Source organism: Osmia lignaria, chromosome 1 (assembly GCF_051020975.1).
Source record: "Osmia lignaria lignaria isolate PbOS001 chromosome 1, iyOsmLign1, whole genome shotgun sequence".
NCBI classification, from domain to species: Eukaryota; Metazoa; Arthropoda; class Insecta; order Hymenoptera; family Megachilidae; genus Osmia; species Osmia lignaria.
Genome location: NC_135032.1, coordinates 9,955,600 through 9,970,282, shown reverse-complemented (window position 1 = coordinate 9,970,282; position 14,683 = coordinate 9,955,600). Strand labels below are relative to the sequence as shown.

At 35.8% G+C, this 14,683-nt stretch overlaps 2 protein-coding genes across 5 annotated transcripts; one reads left to right on the top strand and one right to left on the bottom strand.

Moving 5' to 3' along the window:
- Window positions 1–1,682: 1,682 nt before the first annotated feature.
- mldr (mitochondrial ribonuclease P catalytic subunit) lies at window positions 1,683–4,355 on the bottom strand. Of its 3 annotated transcripts, none has more exons than XM_034328304.2 (4): window positions 3,045–3,880; window positions 2,856–2,970; window positions 2,542–2,672; window positions 1,683–2,465 (listed from the first exon to the last, which is right to left on the bottom strand). In XM_034328304.2, the coding sequence occupies exons 1-4, from the start codon at window positions 3,878–3,880 to the stop codon at window positions 2,144–2,146; spliced, it is 1,404 nt and encodes a 467-aa protein (XP_034184195.2). In that variant the 3' UTR covers window positions 1,683–2,143. The 3 variants fall into 3 exon arrangements, with proteins under 3 accessions (XP_034184195.2, XP_034184194.2, XP_034184193.2); XM_034328303.2 differs by having other exon boundaries at window positions 1,684–2,465; window positions 2,760–2,970; XM_034328302.2 differs by having other exon boundaries at window positions 1,687–2,465; window positions 2,742–2,970; window positions 3,045–4,355.
- Window positions 4,356–4,604: 249 nt separating this feature from the next.
- Window positions 4,605–14,617, top strand: LOC117606181 (leucine-rich repeat-containing protein 58). 2 transcript variants are annotated; one of them, XM_034328314.2, is made up of 5 exons: window positions 4,605–4,746; window positions 6,533–7,014; window positions 7,090–7,306; window positions 7,440–7,629; window positions 7,928–14,617. In XM_034328314.2, the coding sequence occupies exons 2-5, from the start codon at window positions 6,542–6,544 to the stop codon at window positions 8,089–8,091; spliced, it is 1,044 nt and encodes a 347-aa protein (XP_034184205.1). In that variant the 5' UTR covers window positions 4,605–4,746; window positions 6,533–6,541; the 3' UTR covers window positions 8,092–14,617. The 2 variants fall into 2 exon arrangements, with proteins under 2 accessions (XP_034184205.1, XP_076549441.1); XM_076693326.1 differs by lacking the exon at window positions 4,605–4,746 and adding an exon at window positions 5,276–6,403.
- The last annotated feature ends 66 nt before the right edge of the window (window positions 14,618–14,683 follow it).

Sequence of the window (14,683 nt, the reverse complement as noted above, 5' to 3'; positions counted from 1 at the left end):
GCGAATGATGAGTGTTTAGAATCGGGAACTGTGAAGATGGCAGAATGAATTTCAAGTTCGAAAGGGGAACTTTATACAATGCTTGAAGAGCAAATACCGACCCCCCTGGGGGCCAGCCCATATACTAAACTAATGCCAATTTCACAAGTAAAATCGGAAAAACGTTTCAATTTCAAGAGCGATTTCGTTATCAAAGTAAGTAGTTATAATAATTAATAGTATTCATGCTTATTACTTTGATATTGAAATTCGCTCTTCGCGAAATAAATTCTTGTACATATAAAAAAAAAAGTGTATTGTAAAGTCGGAGGGTCATCCGATTTCTCTACATTTTTAAACTCGAAATCTATATATGTAAATATGTACAAGAAAACCCTATCCTGAGTTAAGGCACAAAAAAGCAATTTGCACGATTATCATTGTATAAAATGATACAGTGATATTCGTGGGTCACTATGCTCGCTCAAAAAATAAAAATTACAACCAATTCCCGTGTCGCTACGGACCATTCGTCCTACGACATGATGGGAACCGGAGGAACTTTAAAGCATGCGACTCACAGATCGTTGACTTGCACCACTGCACTCGCCACGCATCTTATTGTTAGATTGACCCATAGCTCGTCTGTTGGCTCGTCAAAGAAACGGTATCCTCACTGGCCAAAGCACTCATCTGAAAGCATAAAAATCACGATTCTTGAACGATATATGTTTTTTCTCAATTTGTTGTAGTTAATATGCTAATACATAGGATAATTCAAAAATATGCATGCAAAACTATATGGGAATAACTACACCATAAAACACGGTAAAACACATGCAAATACATCCCAAAACACTCGAAGATCAAAACCATCGAACACTATAAAATATTTGCAAAATTATAGTAAAACACAAAGGGTACTACTCCATAAAACCCACTAATAAATCCGTATAAATATGCCAGAACACATAGGGTACCACTCCATAAAACCCACTAATAAATCCGTAAATATATGCCAAAGCACAAAGGAAACCACACCATGAAACCCACTAATAAATCCGTAAATATATGCCAAAGCACAAAGGAAACCACACCATAAAACACAATAAAGCACATGCAGGTACATGGGGTACCACACCACACAGCACACTAATGCACTTGTATAAAAATGACAGAACACATGGGTGACCAAACCAGAAGTCGCACTAATATATCCGTAAAAATATTCCAAAACACATGGGAAACACTATAGGAAACACCATAGGCACACACAGTAACACTTGAGGTGGCACACTAATAAATCCATGCACGAATATCTATGGTGTCAACCCGTACCGGTATATGTTTGACAGCTCGATCCGTATCCTTTGGCGGTCGCGATAAGACTGATTAGATTTGACCTCTCTCCAGGTCGCGCTTGTACCGGCGCGCTGCGCGCGCAATCAAGCATGACGTTCCGCTTCACCGGTTCCGCAGATTTAACTATTTCTATCTGATATTTGTTAATATTTGTTTAATTATTATTTTATATTTTACAATTGTTTATTAATCAAATTATTGTTATATCTATTTAAATTGTTTATTTCTTTACATTTCCGCGTGGGTATATTGCAAAATTTTGTTTAATTATTCCATTAAAAATTATTTAATTATTATTTTTAATTTTACAATTGTTTATTAATCAAACGAACGAACTGCGCCCTACAGAATGAACGAGAAACTAAATTTCTGGTCTGTTTTACCTTGTTGACGTCTTTCGCATCAACGAAATCGTAGTTTTCAAATTACTTCTACCTGGAAACTTGTACATCATCCCTTGGGTGCTCGTTTTATTCTATCCGACTCAAAGAATATCAGTCCCTATTTGGACATACGATTAACAGAAATGTTTATATTACGAATAAATCAATGCAGGTGAGTCCGATCCGCCATTTTCTTGACCGTTGACAAACAGTAAGGACCAGACAAATATTCTTTAGAACCTTCTGAACGCGTCCCTCAAATTTTTTTACATTCTGTTTAGAAATGAGGACGTAATTTGAAAACTCGCGTCTAGGGATTTCTCTAGGGACTGTCGGTAAAGTTTTTGACGCTCGCATCACCTTAATAATAAATTTGTTTATATATTTATTTATAAGAATTATAAAAATACAAACTCGTACTAAGTGGGCATTTTAAAACAAGCCCAATCAACTGTGTAATGTTTGGTTAAATAATGAGGTGAAAAATTATTATATGGAATATGCCAACAATTGTTTATCTTTAGAGCAAATTCGCTCATAGGATGTATTAATCTTAGTTGCGTTAAATTTTTTGATTTTGTATCAAAAAAGTACTGATGTCTCAATTGCCACCTTCTAAACAGAATGGTTAATTCAATGTTATGAAAGGTAAATTTATGTTGATGCATCAAATCCTTAGAGATAACATTAGTTTTTCCACTTAACAATGCTGCATATAATATAAATGCATCATCCTTTGACCTGAAAGATTAAAATATGATAATTGCTGTCTATTTGTGTCAAACATTAGTATAGTATGTATTATTATAATGCTTACATGTTATTCACAAAGAAAAAATCTGCATAATTTTTCATATTTCCTATTTTTTGTGATTTCTTTAGATGATGTCTTCCAATGACAAGAATTCTGTTGCCCTCATGTTTTAACTTTCTAATCATTCTCTCTAACTGAAATATATAGATAATATTTATATTATAGTAAAATACATTATTGCTATGAATAAATTTAGTTCTTACAGTGTTCATACTATTTACATATTTTATAGAATTTAATCCATCAATAACAAAGTCATATGGTTTGTTATGCATCATAAATTGTTCAAACTTTTTCAATTCTTGTGGGTCAGATACCTTATATGCATTATCAGTAATTACATTACTTTTTACTGCTTCAAACAAACGTTTGATCTCATTTTCAGACAACTGTGTTTCCTCTAGCATCTCATGACATGCACTACATTGTAAGCTAAATGAAAAATAAAAGTTAAAATATACAACTTTTAAAAGTGCCTGTGTAAATACTCAAAAAGATTTTTTTACTTTGATACAGTTACTATTTGTGCTGACCAACCAGCTTCATTACAAGCTTTTATGCATTCATCTGTAGTTTCTTTAGTTGGTATAGCACCATATTTCCTCCAGTATGAAAATAATTTCTCAATTCTGTTATTAAATGTATCTTTTTCTTGTAAACAATATTTTAAATAAAGACTGTATAGATTATCATCAATGCGCACGCCTTTTTGTATATAAATAAACATATATTTGGATCCTAGCTTTGGTTTATTATTTTTAAATAAATATTCAATCACTGTATGATACGCATGTGTCATTAATGTTGAATCATGTTTCTCAAATTGTTCTATAGTATCAATGGCTTCCTCCCATTTGTCTAGTCGACATAAGCTTCGAATAATAACTTGAGCTATAAATGAAGGTAGAAATTTATGCTGCTCTTTAACTTCCTTGCAAAGATTTAAAATATCTGCTTTCTCTGCATCTGTAAGTGTTTCCTTTAATTGAGATAATAACAAATAATGTTTTGCAGCAATAATAGAACAATTATAATTATTGGTTTTTAGAAATTTATAATAATTCAATCCTGCGTCTAGACAGTTTTCTTTTCTCAATATTTCGAAAATCATAGAATCAACAACCTCTGGATTACGACTAGTTAATTCCACTCCATATTTTCTTATACTTTCCCAGGTTTCATTTGATATACTATTGGGTTTTATTAGTATATCTAAAAATTTGTCTTTCAAATCATCACAAAATTGAAAATCACGTCGTTTGTCGTAGTTAGACAACCTTCTAACATTTATGTATAAATATTGTAATTGACGTAAACATAAGACCTTGTTGAAAATCGCCATTTAAATAAATCTCAAGGTAATTAAAAACATTAAAAACATTAAAAACGCGAAATTTCACCATTCACTGTATCAGTATAATATAGGTTAGAAAGCACACGTGATCATTCTGGTATACATATAACCCTCAAATTTCAATCTACAACCCTTAGTTGAATTAAAGAGCAAAAACTAATCCTCATTCATCGGAAATATATTTATTCACATATGTTTAAGACAATCGTTCTTAAGTATTGCTGTTCGTTCTATCATAATACTTTTTTTTTATAGGCAAACACGAAGTTACCCGTCCACACAAAATATATATATACCGCAGTTCACCAGAGTCCATAACTGCGACGCGCAGGTTGGAAAATGGTGGGGGAACGCAGCGAGCTCTCTGCTAATCGCTTTCCACTTCGTTTGGAAGTATCGCCAATCAGGGCGAAGATGCGCACTGGAGAAGCGCGAAGAACGAAAACTGGTCTTTTCGCAGTTATGGACTCTGGTGAACTGCGGTATAGAAAGTTGCTTCAGTAAATTCAGGTTAGGTTGAGTTTCCGAATACTCCATACAATATAAATATTATTCTCCCGACTAATAATCCAAATTTTCTGCAACGGCGTCTCTCGCTTTATTATAACAGCACTGTGTGATTTCGTTCGCAATGACAAGTGTTTCTGAAGCAACTTATAAAGGGAACTGATAGCAGAAGATGTAGTTCAGTCTCCGATCTCGCGCTCGTCCATGCATCATTTCGAGCTGATCGTGCGCCCCAGTTTTCTCGTGATCAGTGAACGAGTGTACCGCGAAATTCTGAACGATTTTTCAAAGAATAAAAAGGGGGGAAACGTTTTGTAACGATCAAGGAAAAGTGTAATAACATCTAGGTAAGATCGCATCGGGTTATCCCACACTATAGAAATTATTTAAAGTAAAATCGCACGAAAGTCGCTTTTAATCACATCATAAGCCTGTTTTGGTGATTCCCTCTTGATATTAGCGGAAGTCACATGAGAACTCTTAGGTTCAAGATCCTCCGACACGAACTCTTTTTGTGCGTTAAATTTGTCCTTGATAACACGGTAGTCTCTGCAGAGCGTAGAAGAATTATCTGTCTGAATTATTGCCGTTATCGGAAAAGTGTTTACATATACAGTGGCTCGTTAAGAACAGAACACTTCGTTGCAATTAAAGTCATAATTTGAAAAAATATATATAGCACGAATCGATTGTCGTTTACCTTGATTTGACCAACGATTCTAACGATGGTCTCGATTGATTTCAAAACAAAATTAAACTTTCAACAAAGAGTTTTATCCATGCTATTTCAATGTAGAAAGATTTTTCATTATTTCATTATAGTACGTTTAATGACGTTAAGCATTGATACTTTATCTGAAACAAAAAAGTGTTTTATCAATACAATTTTAATATGGTAAATCCTTTAATGTCTGATCATTTGCACGACTCGTATGGAACTGCTGTGTGTAATTATACACAGTGTAATGTACACGTGAATGACTTATCGCGATACCATAAACGCAGCTGCAATATTAAAAACATATACTGAACAACGAAACGGAATGATCTTGAAATCTTTTTACAATTACATTAAATACGAGCGAGTTCAAATAGTTCAAGACTAGACCACCTTTGAACTGTGTGCCATTTTTGTGAATCAACTTCGATTGATAATCATAAAATTAGTATTAATTTCATCGTTGTTATCGGCATCGTTAAGATACATGCATTTATGTAACATTGGATATAAAAGCAATAAAGATAAACAAATTTTGCATATCATGAAACAATACAAAGAAAATGATGCTACCTGACCAATGAAATTTTTTAGAATATCAAACGACTATGATAATGATTTCTTGGAATTGAAGGATCTATCATATCTATCGACATAACGCCAGTCATTGCTGATAAATATGTTTATCATTTATTTTTCTTTTTTTTTATTTCTAACGAAATGTAAAGCATCTTCGTTGATAAATAAGTTAATGAAAGTTGTTGCCCGCCTATTTGTTTAGTCATGCTTTGCTAGCAGTGATAATTTATCTAAATATATCTATCGAACGGTGAAATTAAAAATTAATGAACGATAAATAATTACGAGCATCGTTGAAATATCATCATTTTTATCATTTCGAACGTTTCCAAATTTTTCCAATTTCACTTATCTCCAATGCAATGCACACGAGAGAAGATATCCGATTGATAGATCGGTAAAATGTGACTTAAATATCGGTGGGGAACTGGCATCGTATTCTATATAAAAATTCGTCGTGATTACTGTTTGCACACACAGTGTTTGCGCGTGCAAGTGATAAGCCGACGAACGAAGAAATTGAATTGAACAAAAATTCTTTGTTTAACCGAGCAAATATCGTACAGTTATTTGCTTTTTCAACCGAGTTCACTTCTTTAGACTTCTTCTTCCTGGAACGTTCGACTTCCTTCTGCTTCTGTCCGTGGCAAGGGGAAGAGTAAAAATTTTACTTCGCTGAGAAAATTAAATAAATTTCAGTAGTATAGGTATACCGTTTGAGCATCGTTAATAAATTATTAAAATAATAAAGTGTAACGAATATAAGTTACACCTGGAGGTCTGAAACAGTGTTATAAAGAAATACCTTTTCTAACATTGTTTTCACAAATTTCCAGCCGCCATTCATGGAGAATTACACGTCAGACTCCAGCGATTCGGATTCCAGCGCGAAGACGCTGGATCTGTCCTACTTGATGCTGGACACCCAGGTGCTGAACGACCATTTCGTGAACGCCAAGTGTCCGCAGCAAGTGGACACGCTGTTACTCCACCAGAACCGGCTGGCCAACATTCCGCAGAACATCGTCAGATTCACGAACTTAAATTCCTTGGACATATCGAACTGCGGCTTGAACGAGCTGCCGGATTTTCTTGGGGACTGCCCGTTGTCCTGTCTGGTGGCGAAACACAACAACCTGACAAACGATTCTCTGCCGAAATGTTTCGAGAATCTGTCGGGTCTCAGGGAGTTGAATCTCAGTGGAAATAGACTGACGGAATTCCCGGATCAAATTCTCGAAATCGCCGAGCTGAAGTACCTCTACCTGGGTGGAAATTACATCAGTGACGTTAGCAAGGATGTATGGAAATTGCAAAGGTTCGAAACGATCTTACTTAACGTTGAATAGCTGACTCGGTATTCCCGGGACAAAGGGTTCGTGATATTTTTCAGATTGCAAGTGTTATCGATGGGAGGCAACAGGTTAACAGAGGTTCCATCCACGTTAGGCGAGCTGAAGTGTCTCCAGGCGTTGGTACTATGCGATAACATGCTGGAGAATTTACCTAGCTCCATAGCGAAGCTGACGAACCTGAAATCGTTGTTGCTTCATAAAAACAGACTTAGAACACTGCCGACTGAAATTATTACTTTGAAGTGTTTAACCGAGGTAGCACTTTATTTAGACATAGGACGCACCTGGTGCGTTGTGTCTTGTGAACAACGTATGACACACCCGGTGCGTCATTACTGAAGGAACTCGAATATTAAACTAACGATTCGTTTATCTTGTGTTCATCTAGTTATCGTTAAGAGATAATCCACTGGTAGTAAGATTCGTATCGGACATGACGCACAATCCTCCATCCCTTTTGGAACTGGCTGCCAGAGTGATCAAGACTGCCGACATTCGGTACGACGAGGAGAGCTTACCGAAAAACCTAGTGGAGTATCTAAACAGCGGTCATCGTTGCGTCAATCCGAAGTGTAAAGGTCAGCGGCTAGTTGTGTTCAAAGTTCAAAGGTCTATCGGTAACAATCGCAGCGACAGTGATTCTACTCTATTACCATCGCGTGCATCATCGTTCGACCACCATTGTATCGTACCCGATTCTTTTAAGTATGCGAGACGATGATAAAAAAGAAGTTCACAAATCATGCGATAATACTCGACGGAGAGTGTCACGTTGATTGTTGTTTTCTGAATCACTGTTAAGATGCATTAATGGCTATCTCATTCGTACAGGGTACGTCGTTTGACGATTTCAATCTGTTGATCTTTCTGTTCTAGGTGTATTCTTCTATAACAGAGTGGAACACGTGAAATTCGTCGATTTCTGTGGCAAATATCGTCTGCCATTGTTGCAGTACCTCTGCAGCAGGAAGTGCGTGGAGTCGCGGGATGGCGACGAAGTGGTCAGCGGCGCCATGATAAGGAAAGTTCTCCTCGGTTGACGAACAAGTCGCTATAGTTCCTTTCATCTTAAAGATATGATCATGCGTTTGAAAAACGATGGGAAAGGATCAGTGTTGGATGTTCGAGTTAGGTCTCAATTCTCTTTTCTTTAAATTCGACATTTGACAAACGCTGTCGTCGACAGTCGCATAGGAAACTAATTACACCAGTTATACTAATGGAATTAGACAATCGTTTCCTGAATCCCAACGACTATTCCTGTTGGATTCAATCATCCAGACGTCGCGTTTGGAACTTGAACTTTTCCCAAGGATTGCCTCCATCTGAAAGAAATCCTCTCCATTTATCTCCAATATTTACCATTTGTATTTTACAAAAATAAACTTGTTGTTGAGTTGATTCATGTGTTGCTTGACACTTTCCTTCCCTCCAATTCTCTTCTAATGAAATCTTAGTCTGTTAACGTTATCGTTTTATTTCTTAAATAAACCACAAAATCTACAATAATAATAATAATAATAATAATAAGAATCATAATAATAATAATAATATCATAAAGGACCCCCGTACAAACGGAGGTATTCGATCCTCGCATAAAACACATCCATTGATATTTCTACAGTTACCGATATCTGGCTGGCTCTCAATGCGAACCGTGTAAAACTGAAAACACATCCGACAATTGAACGATAGCGAAGCGAACGATGTTGCTCGTCTTGTTCGTCGGTTGTCATTTTAAGATTGCATAGAACATCGTTTTATTTATTTATTTATTTTTTTTTTAATAACTCGAAGAGGTCAGGTGACAATCTCGTGAATATAGCAATCGTAGCAAGAGCTATTTTTTGTTATTATTATTAATTTTTTTTTTTTGTTGTTTTCTTTACTTTGTTGCATAACGCATATAGTGTCGCCGCGTTAATTACCTATACATACATATGCATATCCATATATATGCGCTCTGTATATATACATTACATACATATATATGTATGTACATGCTTCGGATTCTCTTAAACCCCACCCTTAATACCTACCAACCACTAAAACTCTTCGTCTTTTCATTACCCGGCAATCACGTACAAGTACTGTCTTTTTTTTTTTAATCTCGCACGCATCAGGCACTCCATTTTATCTCTCGCACAGCCACACGGAATTAATCCTTTCTTTTCTTTTTTTTTTTTATTTTTTTTATTTCTTCCTTTCACCTCGATTCACCGTGTCGTCTTCAATTACGCTAATCCTCGTTCGTGTTCGATTTTAAGTCATTGTCCAACTGCTTATCCGCGATAGTACCTATGTATATAAGTAATATGTATATATAAACACAATTTCTTTTTCCCTAATATAATATAGTTGTGAGTAACGGTAGCCCTGTCACGGTATGGCGTACAGTTTTTTAATTACTTTTTTTTTTTAATTTTTTTTTCATGGTGTATAGTACTGACGATGATTAAATCGTGGATTATGGACGTTTTCATTCTTCACTTTACTTTACATTAAATAACATGTACAAGTAAAAACGAGAGGCTGTTACAACTCATTAGAATTACCGATAGTTTCATTATTTTGTTTTTGCTTTTTTTTTTTAATTTTTATATCATCAACTCACTAAACAGGTGTACGCGTCGATGGTGATCGGATTGAAGCCATCGACTATAGCCGGTAAGCGGACAAAGTGCGCTGCTTTGCTAATTATAGTCGGCACGCGAGCTTAAGTAAAGCATAGAGACACGATTGATTATAGTCAACGAGTCCTTCACTATATGTACTTATCGTTGACTATCCTCAACTGCTGGCTTAACTAAGCGGATAGTAGTGATCGACTATAGTCGACTTACAGTCCCTGAAATACCCCAACGACGATGACTATAGTTAACAGATAAACTCGAGCAGTTCTTAATTATATTCTTCATAGAGGTAACTGATTATAGTCACAGATGAGTGACTATAATTGGACACGAATGACCGCAATAACGTCCAGAGTATAGTCATCCAGTTGGTGTAGGAAGTTATAGTCAGTAACAAGTGACTATCGAGTGACTATAATCAATCCACTCTTTGTAATTGCAATTTGCAACGACTTACGATGAATTATAGTCAATTACAAAGTTGATTGACCCGTTAACTATAGTCTTATCTAAATGACTATAGCCGACACGCGGTGTAGTCTGTGCCAAGCGTTAATTCTAGCCGATCTGTCACTTCGATTCGACTATACTCGGTTCGTAGAGCCAAGCAAACAACTATAGTCCATGGCCATACCGGAAGGAACAAACACTCGTTCTATAAGATGATAGTGCCGTTTCTCGATGTAACGAGAAATCGATGTTTTATTAAATTGCTATTTAATTATCGCGCTTAAGTGGCTGTGTATAGTCTCTCTTAAGCATTCACTTGTCCCTTTTCGTCCTCTTCATCCTTCTCTTCGTTACGTCACGGTTCGAGAACAGGAAATTGTCTAACAGAGAGCGTAGATCTCCTGGTGAAATTCGTTAACCCGTCTGAACAGCACGCGACATTTTTACACTCTATTCGGAAAATCGAATAACGGATGTCCCCCCCAGGGACAACGTGAGTATCAACGTGAACAGCGTGTTTTATTCTCTTTTATGAAACATGAAAAAGTAATGACTCTGTCGGACAAGTTGGCGAAGAACGCTTCTGAAGAGGATGTCCCGAGTTTGGTTGTTCTACTAGTAACTTCGTTAAATAAACCCTAGAAAGACGAGGATTCTTTGAATATTATCGAAAAGATTATTCGTACCTTCAGGATCGAAAGAAAAGCATCAGGAACGAATTTGAATCTTTGTCTTTCTAGGGTCTAATACAGAGGTGAAACGAAGACCTGTACAAAATCACTATACTCGACTGTAATATATGAAAATTTCACTAATAGTTTACTCTAGAATTTTCAGTTTCTCCAGCGAAGTGAATAGACGATCGTGTACAGTTATCGCCGTTGATAAAAAATAAATTTTCACCGGTTACAGATCGCTTTTGTTTATATCTTTCAGGGCTTGCCATCATTTTTATTGGCCGAACCGCTTGTATTGCCACTATATTTCGTTCGCAAGAAACATTACCTGCCTATTTCCTTACCTATTTTATTATTTTTTGTCGAAATCGAGCTGGTCTAAATCGCGAGGGAACAGTAAAATTCTCTTAATTATCGCTCGTTACCCATCGACCTGTCATCGCTTACGATTTCTTACCTTTATGCGGAGGTAAATTACGTGTAAACGTGAGGAAACGGTTACGGACAGAATAGCTAGTGGTGCAAAAGTAAAAAGCTTATCAAAATTCGACCGTGTGTCGTGATATCTGTCGCTAAAATTCATTTCTAAAAATTCCCGACAGTTTCCCTTAAATTCGCTCGATTGTGATCGAAGAAACGTTAAACGGCATAGAAACAGACTATCTCTTCATCCTTTCTTCATTTTTCTTCCTCATATACATACATTTATACATGTACCATTTCGTGAAGATCGTGAAAGGGGGTGTCTCAACCCTTTGCGCTCCAATTTCAAAACAATTTCTCAATGGAATTTTTTCAATTAAATTTTAAATAAATTATAGAGCGCAAAGGATCGAGCCTTGAAAGATGGACCAGAAGAAGGGTGCAGCTTTTTCAAAATGGTTGTCGAACGATTCAAGATGGAAAGAAGTCAGGTGTAACAAAGATCGAGGAGCTCTTTCTTAACCGATTTTTAGATTAACCGCGTACGTATCAAAAAAGCGACACTTTAAATTGACCTGTATCGGTAAACGAGGAAAAAGAACTGGAAAACACGTCCGGCAAGTTATTTTCCTCGATCTAGAAATCGTTCGATACTGATTTCCTTATTTACAAATCGGTAAAAGGTCCTCGATCGTACGAGTGTCGCACCTATTGGCGAGATCGTTAATTAACCCTCGAACGATGGAGTTGGGTCAATTTTCACCTCTAATTAATTAAACGAACATGGAGAAGGATCAAATTTTTTCGAAGTCTCAAGAATAATTTAAAACAGAGAATATGAAAACAATATGGACTTAAATATCCGTCGTTCGAGGATTAAAGTTTACATCGTTACGATCTTGAATTAATTACAACGAAAAGACGAACACAGGGGATGTTACAAAACGAGATCAATTGTTGAAGAGTACAAACGACATTAATACATTGAGCCTGTGCAACACCGTGAAGTTTAATACGAAATTTTATTGCATCGTCCGCTTTCTTTCTTTACATACTTTCTTTAAAATATTCATTGGAACGATTTACAAGATAAGCAAAAAAAAAGATACAAAAATGAAACAAACACATTTTCTTCTCTACGATTGCTCGAACGAATCAAGCAACTTTTATTCATATTCTTTTTTCCCTTCATCGATAAATTTCGTATTAAATGAATCACTCTTATCATTTAAATTATGCGCCACAGAAATGATCGCAAAATGTTCCGCAAAAAAAAAAAAAATGATGTATACATACGAACGTATATTATTATTCTTATTATTATTATTATTTATCACCTAAATTATTCGCCGCTAATAGTTCTACGATACGAAGAACCAAACATGATATACAAAATGAAAAATTGTCGTAACGATAAACTATATAATTATCGTGGATTCGAGCTGTTTCTTTCTCAAGCATACAACAACGAACATACATCGCTTATACTATTTCTTCTTTTCCCTTTGTTTGCTTACTTTATTCTGTCACAATCGTTCAACGTGCAATCTGAACGGAAGAATTGTCGAGTTTATCTCGTAAATAGTACAAACAGTTAGTGGTCCATCATAGAAGTAGCATTTTTCTTTTGCTAAGAACAAGTATTTATCTATCAGAACGTCGTGCTCTGTACTCTATGCTCGAGAAGCATTGTTCAAAATTTCTTCCAAAAAAAAAAAGAAAAAGAAAAGATCCTCGAATAAGAAATATTCGCGGTTTTCATTTAAAACCGATCCGTGGTGTCTGAACCCTTCCGGATCGGTTACAACGTCGCTCTTCCGCCCGAGTTTCACGTTATATATACATATGCACACCACACACGCATACATATATGCATATATATACATATTAAATTACTTTATTAATCTTTCTTTACACAATTATTACAATTTATTTACTAGATGATTCGAAACGGCGCGACATGACGCGGTTAAGAAGAAATAAAAAAAAAAAGAAAAGATGATGAGATGGTTCTTGCAGTGGTAATAGCGAAACGATGACGAGTTTATAGTTCAAGAGAATCATTTTTCCTTATCCCTCCTCTTTCTTTACAATCTCGATAAAAATTCATCTGCACATTTATATATATATTTATACGTACGCAATTTTATTATATGTATGTATATATCTATTGGTATATATATATACACATACACACGAAATTATTTATACATATATATATAAATTTTCAGTATTTTACACGGCCTCGCCACCATCGTTTCTCCTTCAATTATCCAGGGTGTTTCAAAATATGTTTTGCTGTATTATGCACACGAGGGTGCAACATAGGCTTTTCTTAGCTAAGGGTGAGTTTAAAGGAAGGAATCTCCCTCCACTTGTCTTAGGTTTCAGGAGAACCCTGGGAGAGCTTTGGGAGAGCCTACATAAAGTTTGGTATCAAGGTCCAGAGTCTAAGTACCGTGCGTCGCCGACTCTCCGGAAGGACCCTTGAACCAAAGATTCCCAATTTGCCTAGAAGTTTAAGTTGAAGATCGAAGATTTTATAAAAGAAAAGATACATAAAATCATGGAGGTCAAAATTTAAACGAAACGTGCAATTGTCAAAGTGTTAAAATGATTTTGTCATCAACTTTAAAATGGATCCCACATATTATGAAACACCCTGTTGTATCATGCTCGACGAAGCCTTAAAAGCGAAACTAATAATGAAATCAATGCATCGGTGACTTGCTCGTCCGATCATTGATCATCTTCACTTCAATAACGCATCATTTATCTTTCTTCTTTCGATCACTTTCTTTATCTCAGCTGCGTCTCGATCAGCTGAAAAAGCACACGGGTAACCAGCACAAGCGACACACAATTGCCGCGAGATAAGATGAGAAACATTTAGAATCAAATCAAATCGATGAATTTCTTTATTAATAGAATAATTACGACAAATAACCAACAATCTATATTTCAAGCCGTGCATTATCGCTTCACGTTTATCGTTCATGCGCTCGAAAACTCGTTCTCTTCGACGGCTAGATCGGGAACATCCGGTTCACTACCATTGAATTCATCGTTTCCGTCGGTCTGAAATATCGAAAAAGCAGCGCCACGCAAGTTTTTCGATCTCTGTTCGATCACCCGTGTTCCCCTGTCGATCGACGATTACGTTAAATAATTATTTTCGCAAGTGGAAAAATTGTACGTTTAAGCAGGTTCAATAATGGCCAGTCGACTGATCGTTTTTTAAGAAAATTGAAATTCATCTCTAAAGTAAATTAAAAGAGTTTCGAAGGAACGACCATTATTTCCTGTAAGAACGTAACAAACAATTTCTTCAGATTCTCAGGCGAGAAAATTAACACCGTTCGAAAAAAAAAAAAAAAAATAAATCCACGATTAACAATAATTCCAGTTTGTCTTTCAATTAAAATATAACTTATGTATATATAAAAAAA